Here is a 12,203-nt window from a genome sequence, read left to right on the forward strand (position 1 = left end):
AGGTCTCTTCCAACCTAGATGATTCTGTGATTCTGTGCTGTAAATTTTAGGATTCATCAGTATTAATAGGAAAGAGAGAGTAACAGGAAAAAGAGTATTTCCCTGTGCAGGTTAGAGGAAGTTGCCTGTGGGGAGGTCAAAGCAAGTACTTAAGTCCTTCTTCTTGTGTTTCATGGGAGTATGCCACGGAGCAGAGCAGTGAGCAAGGTGGAAACTCGCGTTTGAAGCTCATTTCACACAGTGAATGGCACTGAACAGCCTCGTTGCCCTGAGGCCTTGAGATGGAGAGAAGCAATAACTGTAATTATAAGAAAAGAAAAGGTTGATTATCATACCAGGGCTTGTTCTATTATCGGGGTAGGTGAGGAGAAGTCTGATTAATGACAATCACAGCTACAGTTATGCCCATAGTCAGTGCTGCTAGATACAGATGTGTGCAACTTTTTCCCCAGCAGTTCTGACCATCAGTGAAAAAAGGCATAGCTTCTTCCGTACTGAAGGCACAGAGAAACATACAGCACAGCAATTGTTCTCCGAAACAAATGTAGAATGAACAAGTAGCAAAATATTAATGTACTGTTGAAAGCCTAAATTAGATGGACATGATTCAGTGCAGCCTACAGGGTCTGATATCTTGGCAACTGATGCAAGATATTCCCAATCTGCAGACAAAATAGCCTTTGTGAAGAAGCAGAAGATTGTAGTGTGCAAGTTAATGTATCAAAAGGCCAGGAAGAGAATAATTCACTTTCACCTTGCTACAGAGGAAAAGTAGCAGTAAAAGCTGTGCATTATTGGCAAGCTCTTTTTGTTGCTGTTTTTAACTCTGCCCACAGTTCAGACCTCCAGCCACCTCGGCAGCGTTCCAGCTGGAGCTGCTGACATCTCCCACCTAATCAAGTGGTGGATTATCTTGTCCTGATAAATTGGAGCCTGTGTCTCATGTAAAGTCTTTCCTGAAGTAGTTTGCTACCCTCTAATAAGATGGCAGACATCTGAATCAAGCTCCAGAGCTTGTGGTGCACTGTTTTTTCTAATGACTTTTGGTGCAGAGTGTCAGTGTTTTAAGGGAACACAGTGCTAGGCTGGGAACAGAGTTAAGCATGCTTAATTTCACATCCAGGTGAAAGGAAACATGAAGCTGTACTGGGTATTTTTTCTTAGGGAGTACATAGGGACTATACTGCTGCCTTCAAAACATTTGACCTAATATTACTTCTTTTATTAACTGAGCTCTTGAGGAACTTTCTTGATTTAAAAAGAAATTTTTTCTCATTGTTTCATCTTTCTAAGAGTCAGAGTTACTGAACAATAACACTTTCTTACTCTTCCTGGTCTTTTTGACTAGATTGCTGGTCCAAGTCACCCACACACACTACCAAAACCTTGACATATAAGCTTGATACAAGAGTAAATAAGTTATTTTCTTTCTCTAAAACATACTGAGGAAAATGTTTACATTACAGAAGCAAAGGTGCTGTATATGTATGTTTGCATGTATGTTTAGTTTAACACGTCAAACAGACAGAATAAATCTAGTTAAGATAAAGATTTACGATAAATCCTTGCAAACATTCATTTCTTCTTTCTGGGCTTCACTCCTGAAGAAAAAGCAGCAGTTCTCATGCGCCACACACAAAACACCTTCATGTGGCACAGTGACTGTACTGTGCCTCTTGTAACGCTGTTTTGCTCTTTTCTAGGGGAATCCCTACATGTGCAATAATGAATGTGATGCGAGTACCCAAGAACTGGCTCATCCTCCGGAACTGATGTTTGATCTTGAAGGAAGGCATCCCTCCACATTCTGGCAGTCCACAACTTGGAAGGATTATCCAAAGCCTCTTCATGTTAATATAACGCTCTCCTGGAACAAAACCATTGAGCTGACAGATAACATAGTTATCACTTTCGAATCTGGCCGTCCAGACCAAATGATCCTGGAGAAATCCCTCGACTATGGACGAACATGGCAGCCCTACCAATATTATGCCACAGACTGCTTAGATGCTTTCCACATGGATCCAAAATCAGTGAGGGATTTATCGCAGCACACAGTCCTAGAAATCATTTGCACAGAAGAATACTCTACTGGGTATATGACAAATAGTAAAATAATCCACTTTGAAATCAAAGATAGATTTGCTTTTTTTGCTGGACCTCGGCTTCATAACATGGCTTCTCTTTATGGCCAGCTTGACACAACCAAGAAGTTACGAGATTTCTTTACCATCACGGATCTGAGGATAAGATTGCTTAGGCCAGCAACTGGAGAAATATACGTAGATGAGCAACACCTGGCACGCTACTTTTATGCAATTTCAGACATAAGGGTATATGGAAGGTAAGAGAATACAAACCTTTAGGAACAGGCACGTGTGTTTGTTTTCAGAGGTTATGCAAAACTGTTTATTTCCCCAGATGTGACAACAGTATCTACCATAACGTGTTCATTGCCAGTCAGGCTCAGTTGGTGTGTTTCTGATAGTACTAGAAGCTTCTGACTCAGTGGTACTAAATTATGGGGGTTTGATGTCACTAGCCTGGGAAGCCCTAGATGTTGGGAAGAGAACAGTATTCACAGTTTCTTACATCAGCTTAGGAATTCACCTTGACATTAGGACACTTTTCAGGACCTCTCTTTCTGTTTTTGTACAGTTGGCACCTAATCTAGTGGCAGTTAACTAAAAGAGAGATTCCGTTCTACTTTTTTTTTCAGGCCTTTGATGCAAGATATGATTGATACAAGAGCCCTTGCGTGGACTAGGGCAAACTGTATACAAACAACAAAGGCAGCAGAGATGAGAGTCCATTCCTTGTACTTTAATTAGCTCTGAAATACAGTGAAGCTGAAGTAGAATGAAAAAACGGACAGTGTTTTGGAGAGCATAAGACTGATTTGAATATAACAAAGATTATTACTCATCTGGGTTTAAGACAGATAACCCCTCTGTGGCAAGCAGTGGCTGGTATCAGGTGTCATAGACCCAAAAATAATATCAATGCAATGACATCCCTATCGGGAAATTTTCTTCCCAACTCAAACTAACAATTGACCGATGACCTCAAGCAGAAGGGTGATATCCTTAACATGTCTTGGATGACAATTTTTTCAGAAGAAACAAATGGGACCTGCTCTATAGTAATTTGCCCAACTCGCAAACATACTTTTTTACTTTTCTACATACCTTTTATAGAATATTTCAAATCTTCCTTTTTAAAAGCTTTATTTTTTTAAGAGAATCTAGATATCAAAACAAACAGACAAGCTAATGTATCCTGAAAGGCCATGGTATTTTTTCCAGACACACAAATGATAGAAAATTAATAGAGACAGTGATTATTTAAAACACTAGTGATTTTATTTCTATTACTCCTGTAGTGAGCTTGCCATTTTCTACCTCTTTTATACAAGCCTTTCAGGTTCCTAAGCATTTCCATGATATACAAATAGATATCTAAAATCAAAATAGAATCAAATTACTCTGAGGTAATCTATTGAAAAATATTCCTCTAAGTTTATACAAAGGAAGAATTGCTGCCACATGCAGACTTGACCGTGTAAGCATTTTTGTAGGACCATAGCTTTTGCATGTAGTTACAATGTTGTGTCCACACCAAATACATATGTGTACATACAGGGTCATTAATTCAAGGTGTAAAATTACAAGATAAATATTCCTGTTTTAAGAATTCTTACTGTACTGATTAGTTATACAGTAAATTTATTATTTTTTAGAAGTCTCTTGACAGGACTAAGTAGATCATGGGCAGCTCAAGACAGTGTTTGCAATAGTTTAGTAATACTAAGTATACTTTAGTAATACTAAGTATGCCCAGTATAGCCAAATTAACAGGTCTGTTCTACTTGATCTACTATCCTTTCTCCATGTAGCTCCAAATAGGTTACATGTAAAGAAGGATTATATCAGAGCTCAGAATGTTAAGTTCCTTACACTTTAAGAAAATGCTGTTCCCCATTTGAAAACCCCAGAATGCTGGAACTTGGTCTGACCTCAATTAGACCATCAGTGCCTTGTGAAGAAAGCATTTAAGGTGCATAAAGGGTGCATTCCATGCAAATTAGAAACAGAAACCTTTCAAACATAATTGGGGTACAGCGATCTCATGACAAATTACTTATAAAAATGAAACATAGCTGTACAGAGAACTTATCTTTTGCTGATACTCGTTGTTTAAATGCTACAGTAATTGGATAGGCATTAAAAGAATCATCTGATATGTAATACTATCTCACAAGATTAGATCCATGTGGGTTCTTATCACTCTTCTGCAAATGAGAACAGCTCTTTAGGGATCTGGGGTCCTTTCCTTCAATATATAGTGAGCCCTTCTCATTAAATAATTTATGGGCTTGCTTATTGCTAAGTACGCATGCTCTGATTAGTTGTTTGCACCAAAGGCAACATGCAGTAGGCCACTGTCAGCCAGTTTGGGTTATTTTTAATCTCCTTCCAGAGACTTTATAGGGTCCCCCTGAAGAGTCTCCAAACCAGCATTTCAGTCCGTGCCCTCCCTGGTGTGCCCTGGGCAGTAGCAGTGGGCACTGGAATGTGACTGAAGGGAGGGAGCAAGGGTTACAAGAGGTTTTGTGCCCATTTCTGATTCAGCTGAACTTTCCAGCCCTCGCACATTAACCTAGGATGTTAACTGGAAACCAAGGTATAATAATTTTTTGCCACAGTGGTTCATATTCAAGGCTTTGAGACATAGGTATTTTTGTGCTTTATATGTGCATAGGTATTTATGTGCTTTATTAGCTGGACCAGACAGGATTCCATAAGGAGGGAATACAAAGAAACGATGCCAAAGAGCTTGATGTGGTGGGTGAGTGGTGCTAGAAGACACATTTTGAAGCTAGTTCTTTTGCTGGAGAAACATAACCTGTAGGTTAAATATAGTTAAAATCACCAAAGTTCATAATAGCACATTTCTAAAGGCAGCATAAAATTTAACTTTTTCACACTGTATTTTAAGGATGAGTGCCAGTAAAAAACATCTACCTTAAAGCTGCCATATTTAAAGTACAAGATGCTGGGTTAGTTAACACTTCACAATAAATTAAAGGTAGGAGATTTGCCCCAGTTAATATATGGTTTGTTTTGTCATTGCTTTGCACTTTGGTGTGAAATAAGCCTGATGTATGCAGCATTAGAGATGAAAATCTGTGTGCTCTTGACGAAGGCTTCACCTCCTCTATTACCACTTGTTTATTCATCTTCAATTTACCGCTTTCATTGTGTGTTTATTAGGATGATGAGAAAAGGGAAACCTGACTGTTAGCAATTTCAGCAAGCCCATTGTGCTCACATTATTCAAGAAACCTAATAATCCACGTGAACTAATTCTGACTTACTGATGGTCTGCTTTACTAAATCAGGGTGATTTTTTCTAGTGAATAATGGACGATGTAGTGTGCCAGTACCTTAATTAAAGAGAGCCTCTCTTAGTCTTGATCTCATTTTAATTTACAGGGTAATACTACAATAATATCACTAATGGAAGGTACATTAAAGGGCATCAAGTAGCATTAACTGTATTAAATTATGGCACTTGTGTTAATTAACTGCTGAAGCAAGATGGGCCTAATGGCTAGAAAGGTCGACTAATGCATAAATAAAGTCTTCTGGGATGGGAAACTAGGAACGTGTAGACATTTCCCCCCTCGCCTTGTCTCGCAGCAGAGACTCGGAGGGCACCCCGTGTGGCAACCCCAGGAAGGTTCCTCTCCTCTCACTGCGTGGGGCGACGTTCTGCGGGCGCCGCGTACCCCAGCTGCCATGCGAAGGACAGTGCTGACAGTGAGCTGCAAGGCACAGTGCTCGTTTCATTTTGTAGGAGAAGTTCACTAAAATGCTGATAATAATTCCTTTGAAGTCAGGCAAAAGATTCCTAGCAGATTTTGGATCAGGCTGCTAACGGTTTAACCGCATTCATTCCAAAATATTTTTGGTTTAACTGTTACATTGTCAATAACATGCACATTTATGCACCATAAATTACCTATGATTTGGGATGACAGTTTAAAAAAAAAAAATGCCCCAGTGGGTTATAGAATGAGTAGCTAGCTAAACCAAAGAAAAATCTCCTCCCATATTGTTCTTTCATGATTAGTTTTTGATCTAAGAGCCAACAGTTTCTTTCTGACACTAGAAGACCCAGCCTCTATACAATGTTATTAAGCCCTTCGGAATTTATTTTTATACTCTTCTCGCCTTGAAGCTTCTGTATTTAAGCTCCAGGGCTTTCTGACCCTGTCTCAGCTACGCTTGCAGTTCCAGCAGTAATAGAAACCTCTAACTCGCAGTACATACGTGAAAAATATCCTCAGTTTTAACAGTTTCTTGCTCTCACATTATCTCTTCTAAATTTAATCCGCCTCAGAATCGGAACAAATTACTCTCAGGGAAAGCATATTTGCTACTTCAGGGCTTGTTTTTTGTTTTGATTTCTGTTTTTTTTGCCTGTTTAGTCAGCCTGCCCTGCAGTCCCCTGTGACGGAGGGGCCCACTCCCTGCAGGCACGTGGCCTCGTGCCCTGGCCGAGCTGTCGTTGCCCCCGAGGCCACCCTTAGCCTGTGCCCGGGGCTGTCCCACGCCACTCCTCCGTGGATGGATTAGCTGGGTTCAAGCTGGTGCACTCTTCTGGCACTCTTTTGATAACACTGAAGTAATGCCCTTCTGTAACATACCCAAAAGCAGACCTTTGCCCTGTGGAAACCATTATACATAGCAGTGCTTTAGCTTTATTTATAACCGAAAACATTTTCATTAACACCCAGCTCAAAACCAGACCATCATAGGAAGATGTGTCAGCATCATGCTTTCAGCTTTGTTTTGGTTTGGTTTGGTTTTTTTTAATCAAACCAGATACCATTCATGTTTCAAGTATATACTTACTGTACTTGAATACTCCTTTGTTTTACAAGAACAGTTGCATAAGCAGCTTGTTCTCCTTTGAGATTTTCATTAGTATTTGGAGTGAATCTAGCAATTTCTCCAATTAAATTATAAACTCATTAGAGAATAGGGAAGAAAAAGAAACTTGTGTATTTAAGAGCATGTCAATTTATCTTTAACTCCCAAGTGCAATTAGCTTTTTTAATATATCTACTGCGATATGTCACTAAGGAAAATGGTCCTTCACTTTCTGTAAACAAATCTTGGATCATCAGGAATTGAAATAATTAAATGGTTACTGTGTTTATTCACACATTAGCAGTCTCCAATGGTTTAGTCAGTATCGGTGTCCAGGAAAGGTTTTGCTCCTGCTCATGTTCAAATAATATTAAATAATATTTGGTTCCCCCTGCCATCTTGGTGACATAAGTCCTGGCAATCAGCCCAGTCTCGTGGTGACCTGAAGGGGAGTGGAGGAATAAGTCTGGAAGGCTGACAAGGCCCTTAACTCTGCTATACACTTTTGAAACTAGTGGATTTGAATCACCAGATTTCACTTACCACCTTTCCTCATTTGCATTTGATCATCTTTTTTTGGCCTGTTTTGCAAGATGTCAAGTATTTCTGTACTGATCTCCCTCATCTGTCTTTCAAGGAAGCCCCATATCCTGCAGAATCAGTGTGTCTGAGGAGAGGAACCAAGCTTTTTTTGTAGTATAATTCATTTTGCCATTGAACATTAAAGAAGTAGAGATGAAACTCCTGATGAAAGAAATGAGAATTATTTCTGTATTACTTTGTATGCTGAAAAGATATCCAAAGAGCCTTTCTGCATAAATTTGCCGATTCCAAAATCTTGCACAAACTTTCTTCCCTTTAAGCTTTTCATTTCAAAAGATTTCAATTTAATGCAAACACTGAAATAAGCTTAAAGATCTCCTGGATCACATATAGAAATGGTCCCTGGCACTGAGATGTCCTTCAGCTTGAACGTAAAGCTAGAGTGGTGCAACATATCATCATGTTCAACGTTTTACATTTCTCAATTGTTCCACAAGTAACAGGAACTACCAATTTGTTGGGTTGGTGTTTGCTTTTTTTTCCACTTTGGTTTGGTTGCTTAATTTAGCATTCTGTTCCCTTCTGCCAGTATCACCAAGGTGAGATTTCCTGCAGTTATTTTTGTCTATTTCTGTACTTAATTACACATGCTTAGGAGCTGATTTTTCCTGGACACTGATCAGCTTATGAAATGTCTCAGAAGGTAGTAGCTGAACCCAGAATAACCATGTGCTTCTTCTTGAAACAGGTGATATTTCTGTTTCTCTGCCAATCTCTTTTGTTAGTTGTCAGAAATGAGACACCATTCACCTGTGATTCAGGGAAATGTTTGAAACTATGAGAGTAGGTCCCAATGAGTTTCACATAGGAGGAGTGAGAGAAAACAAGCGAAAGAAAGGAAGGGAGGAAAGAAAGAAGGAAAGAAAGGGGGAGGACACCAGTGAGGAGGCTGTCGTGGCTTCTATTTAAAATAAAAAGGGAAAAAAAAAAAAAAAAAAAAAAAAACAGACCTCTTTTTTCATTCTCTGCCATCTTTAGCTAATAAGGCAGGACAGTTCTGCTAATTTCAGGGGAAGTCTGGTGATGCAGTCACACGGAGACACCTATTCAGAAGACTGGATAATTAATAATAAAGGCCAAGGGCTTGTAGTCTTGTTCATCTGAACTGTTACATGGGGTCTGTGAACACCCATCCTCTCCTTCGCTCTCGAGTCCTTCTCCAGGATTAATGCACCTCAGCAGTACCAGTGAACCGTGCACAAAGGGAATCATCGTGATTCCTACACAATCTCTGAGGGCTGTAATGCAAATGAGTCAGCACCAGAGAGCCTCAATAAAACAGATAAAACATCTTGTTAACTGGGCTGAACAACACGGGAAGTTTTTAACACCACTGTAATTCTGATTTCATAGAACATGATATGCGAAAGTATGAACAGAGCTACAGGGAAAAATAAAAATAAAAAATAAAATAAGAAAAAAGTAAAAAGCAAAGCTATGAATTTAGCAGGCAGCAGTGTGGTAGGGGAAAAGGAGACAAAGGGTTACACTGCAGGTAGAGTTCCCAAGAGAAAGTCTGGCTGCTGATGCATCAGGAAAGCATAATGTGAGCTGCAGCCCTTTGCAGGAGAGCAGGCCGTGTTCTGGTTAGCTTTGTGGGATGTGGTAAAAATGAAAGGATGCTGAAAGGCAAAAGGCATCCTAATGACATTAGGAGGGAGCAGGAGCTGGAGAACGTCTTGATGTACTACCACTCCCATATGAGACCACTCAAAACCAGACTTCTAATTACTGCAGTCCGTGGAGTTTTTGGAGCTTTTGGAGTTTTAGTCTAACAGCACCCGGTTATTCACTCAGCACTACAGCCCAACTTCTGGCAAGTAACAGTAGCAATTAATAAAAGGAAATATCTCATTGGTATGATCTTTATGTTGGAAATACAGCCATACTCAGGAGTAACAGAGTTCTACTTCACTGATGATTATTTTGACATTTCTCAGGTGATGACCACTATTTTAACATAAGCTTCAAGACAAACAAAAACATTCCAGGAAGAGGCTGATAACCCATTGCCTAAGGCTGTGGTTTAAGGCTGAGAAGGCCTTGGGACATTCTATGGGCAGTGCAACACACATGGTACATGCACACGGTACATACACGTGCCGGTATCCCAGCACTGGAGAGCATTTTTCTGAAGTTACACTCTTTCTTTGAACCATTTAGTCTTTCACCCAACTTGATGGTTATGCAGATATCAATAGTGGTCTGCTTCTTCCTTGTAAACCTCCTGGAAGACCTTGTGATCAAGTTCTCAATTGCTTTGATTTCCACCCTTAAATCCATTTCTGTCTTTAGATGTGCTGTGCAGTGTCTTTCTTCTCTACCATGCGGAATTCCCGCTTCCACCTATGCAGGCACGCATTGAGCTATAAATGAGCCAGTAGCTGATGTACTAGGATTTATAAAGTACTTGGAAATACACTTAAGAAGGATGGGTAGAGAAGCACAAAGGATTGTTATAATCTGTCCTCCCTGTCCCATCACTCATAAAACAGCATAACAGGAGTACCAGTGTAAGTGTTGATGATAACAACGCTGTCCTGATGACGGAGGGACACCGTGGCTCGTGTCTAACTGACATCAGTATTTCTGTTACATTGCACATTAAACCTATTAACAACCAAAAAGATAAAATCTGATTACAATAAGGATCTATACGTTGAGATATGCGTCTTCACACTCAACTAATTAGTTGGCACTGACTGTTTTCACTTTGCTCGGTGACATGTGGTATATAAATCATTACAATATGTTAAATGCAAATGGCTGGTAATAGGATAACCATCTGCTCACTGTTGGAAAGTTTGCAGAGGAATGTAGTAAGCTGTACTTCTAATAACGATGCTAAACTCACATCCCTGAAATACCAAATATCTAAAAACAGCTGCCTCCACTGATGCCAACATTACTAATACATCTCTTGCCCTTTTCATTTTCAGAAGTAAACTACATATTGTAAGAGGTAATTTTGTTCTTCAGCATGAACTTGACTTCAAGGCTAGTGCCTGTAACATTAATGTGAACCACCATATCTCGGAGGCTCATCTTTTTCTTAGATTGCGTTGAGTGCTTTTGAGCATCCAATAAATAATCAGGCTGCCCACTCTTCTCAGGACACCTCTTCTTCCACCAATATAATTAAACTTTCTTCCTCCCCTAACCCCTTCTGCCAGGCCCTGTTCCAGGGATGACATGATTTTGTACGTGATAGATTGTTGGCACATTGCTGTCTGCTAACGTATTACTCTAGAGACCATCAAAGAGTGCCTTCCATCTAATAATCTACCATGCCCTACGAGTGTTAAAGATCACCACTGCAAAGAGGGATCAATTATTTTACCACAGACATGTATTATCAGAGGCTGTCACAAACCTTCTTAATGAGCATTTCTGGATACCCAAGTGACAAAGTAATGCATCGGAAAATTAGTAGTGGGACAAGAGTGAAGGACTGCCTGCCAAAGTGGAGGCTGTGCCTTCAAGCTAGAGCAGCTCCTTCTCTCCTTACCCGCTCAGTCATCTGCTGGTCAGGGTCACTATCACAGTGCTTATGTGCTGGCTCCCCCATCAGTAATATATTGCATTATCGCCTATCAGAGAGATTAATATGTTCACATACTGAATTCCCAAGACGTGGCTCTCAGCAGTAAAGAAGCCGAGGAATTAATTCAGCTCCCACTGACTGAATGGAAAAGAAGGTTGTGCTTTCATCGTAGTCAGATGCTAGTGCTGCCGTGGCTTTCTTAAGCCACTTTGGGAGGGAGGGGTTGCTGTTTGTTCGGGGGTTACGTCTGCCATGGAGGTGTCTGATTTAAGATTGTGCTGCTAGGGAAGCACCTGCAGGGGAAGAGGCTGCAGGAGAGCTCATTAGCCCGGCAGTTTCTCAGCCCCTGGATGAATTACACAAGAAGATGCTTGCTCTACAGGGTCTCAGAAACCTGCGGCTTTGTGTAGGTATGCTGTCCTGCAAAGCTACCCAAGTTTAAAGAAATGTTAAAGGGAGACGTTTCTGTGCTAACACGTTTTCCTTTGTTGCCTCGCAGAAAAAAGGAGCTGTCTGAAGGCAGCACGAATTTGGTGACTCCATTTTGATTCACAATGAACACTTGCCTGTTTCAAAATGGGGTGTCTGCACTTTAAAGTTATCTAGAGCATTTATAGACAGAGCTGGTGGGATGAGTTGCACTTTATAATACCTCAAAGGCATGGTGCCAGCGCTGGGAATTTGATAAGCTGGGGTCCTCAATTGGATTCCAGCAATGGTCACAAGTTTTAGGAAGCTCTCATTTTAAATTGCAAGCAGGGGAAAAACAGGATTCTTTCTCTTTAATTGCATTAGTTTTATTGAACTGAAGCATTGCTTCAGTTCCCAGAATGCTTTATATATATTTTAATGCAAGTTACCAGAGACAGAACAGTAGCAGGACTGTTTATTGTTTCTGACTTTTATATTTGGTAAAACTGATGTTATTCATTTTCCCATTTAACTCTCTCGTGCATTAAGAATCTTTAATTTGGGGGATGGTGTTTATCAAAGTCATTATAAACATATTAATTTCGACTTCTTTGATTTGGTGATACTTCTATATCGTTTTTGTTCAGTCCTGTTCAGAACAGCCAGGCCAAGCCAGGCAAACACGAACTGGACTCCAGGAACCTTCT

General features: G+C 40.1%; 1 protein-coding gene and 1 long non-coding RNA gene across 9 annotated transcripts in view; one reads left to right on the forward strand and one right to left on the reverse strand.

Moving 5' to 3' along the window:
* NTNG1 (netrin G1) overlaps positions 1-12,203 on the forward strand; it is a 157,543-nt gene that overhangs the window by 66,502 nt on the left and 78,838 nt on the right. For all 8 annotated transcript variants that reach the window (XM_084528101.1, XM_084528103.1, XM_084528104.1 and 5 more), the window contains exon 3: positions 1,704-2,344. In XM_084528101.1, the coding sequence (XP_084384227.1) occupies positions 1,704-2,344 (641 nt within the window). The remainder of the gene's footprint in view (positions 1-1,703; positions 2,345-12,203) is intronic.
* The window catches only part of LOC311440792, a 49,116-nt gene that overhangs the window by 17,353 nt on the left and 19,560 nt on the right, over positions 1-12,203 (reverse strand). The window lies entirely within an intron of this gene.

This window comes from Aythya ferina (assembly GCF_964211825.1).
Source record: "Aythya ferina genome assembly, chromosome: 8".
In the NCBI taxonomy this organism is placed as follows: domain Eukaryota; kingdom Metazoa; phylum Chordata; class Aves; order Anseriformes; family Anatidae; genus Aythya; species Aythya ferina.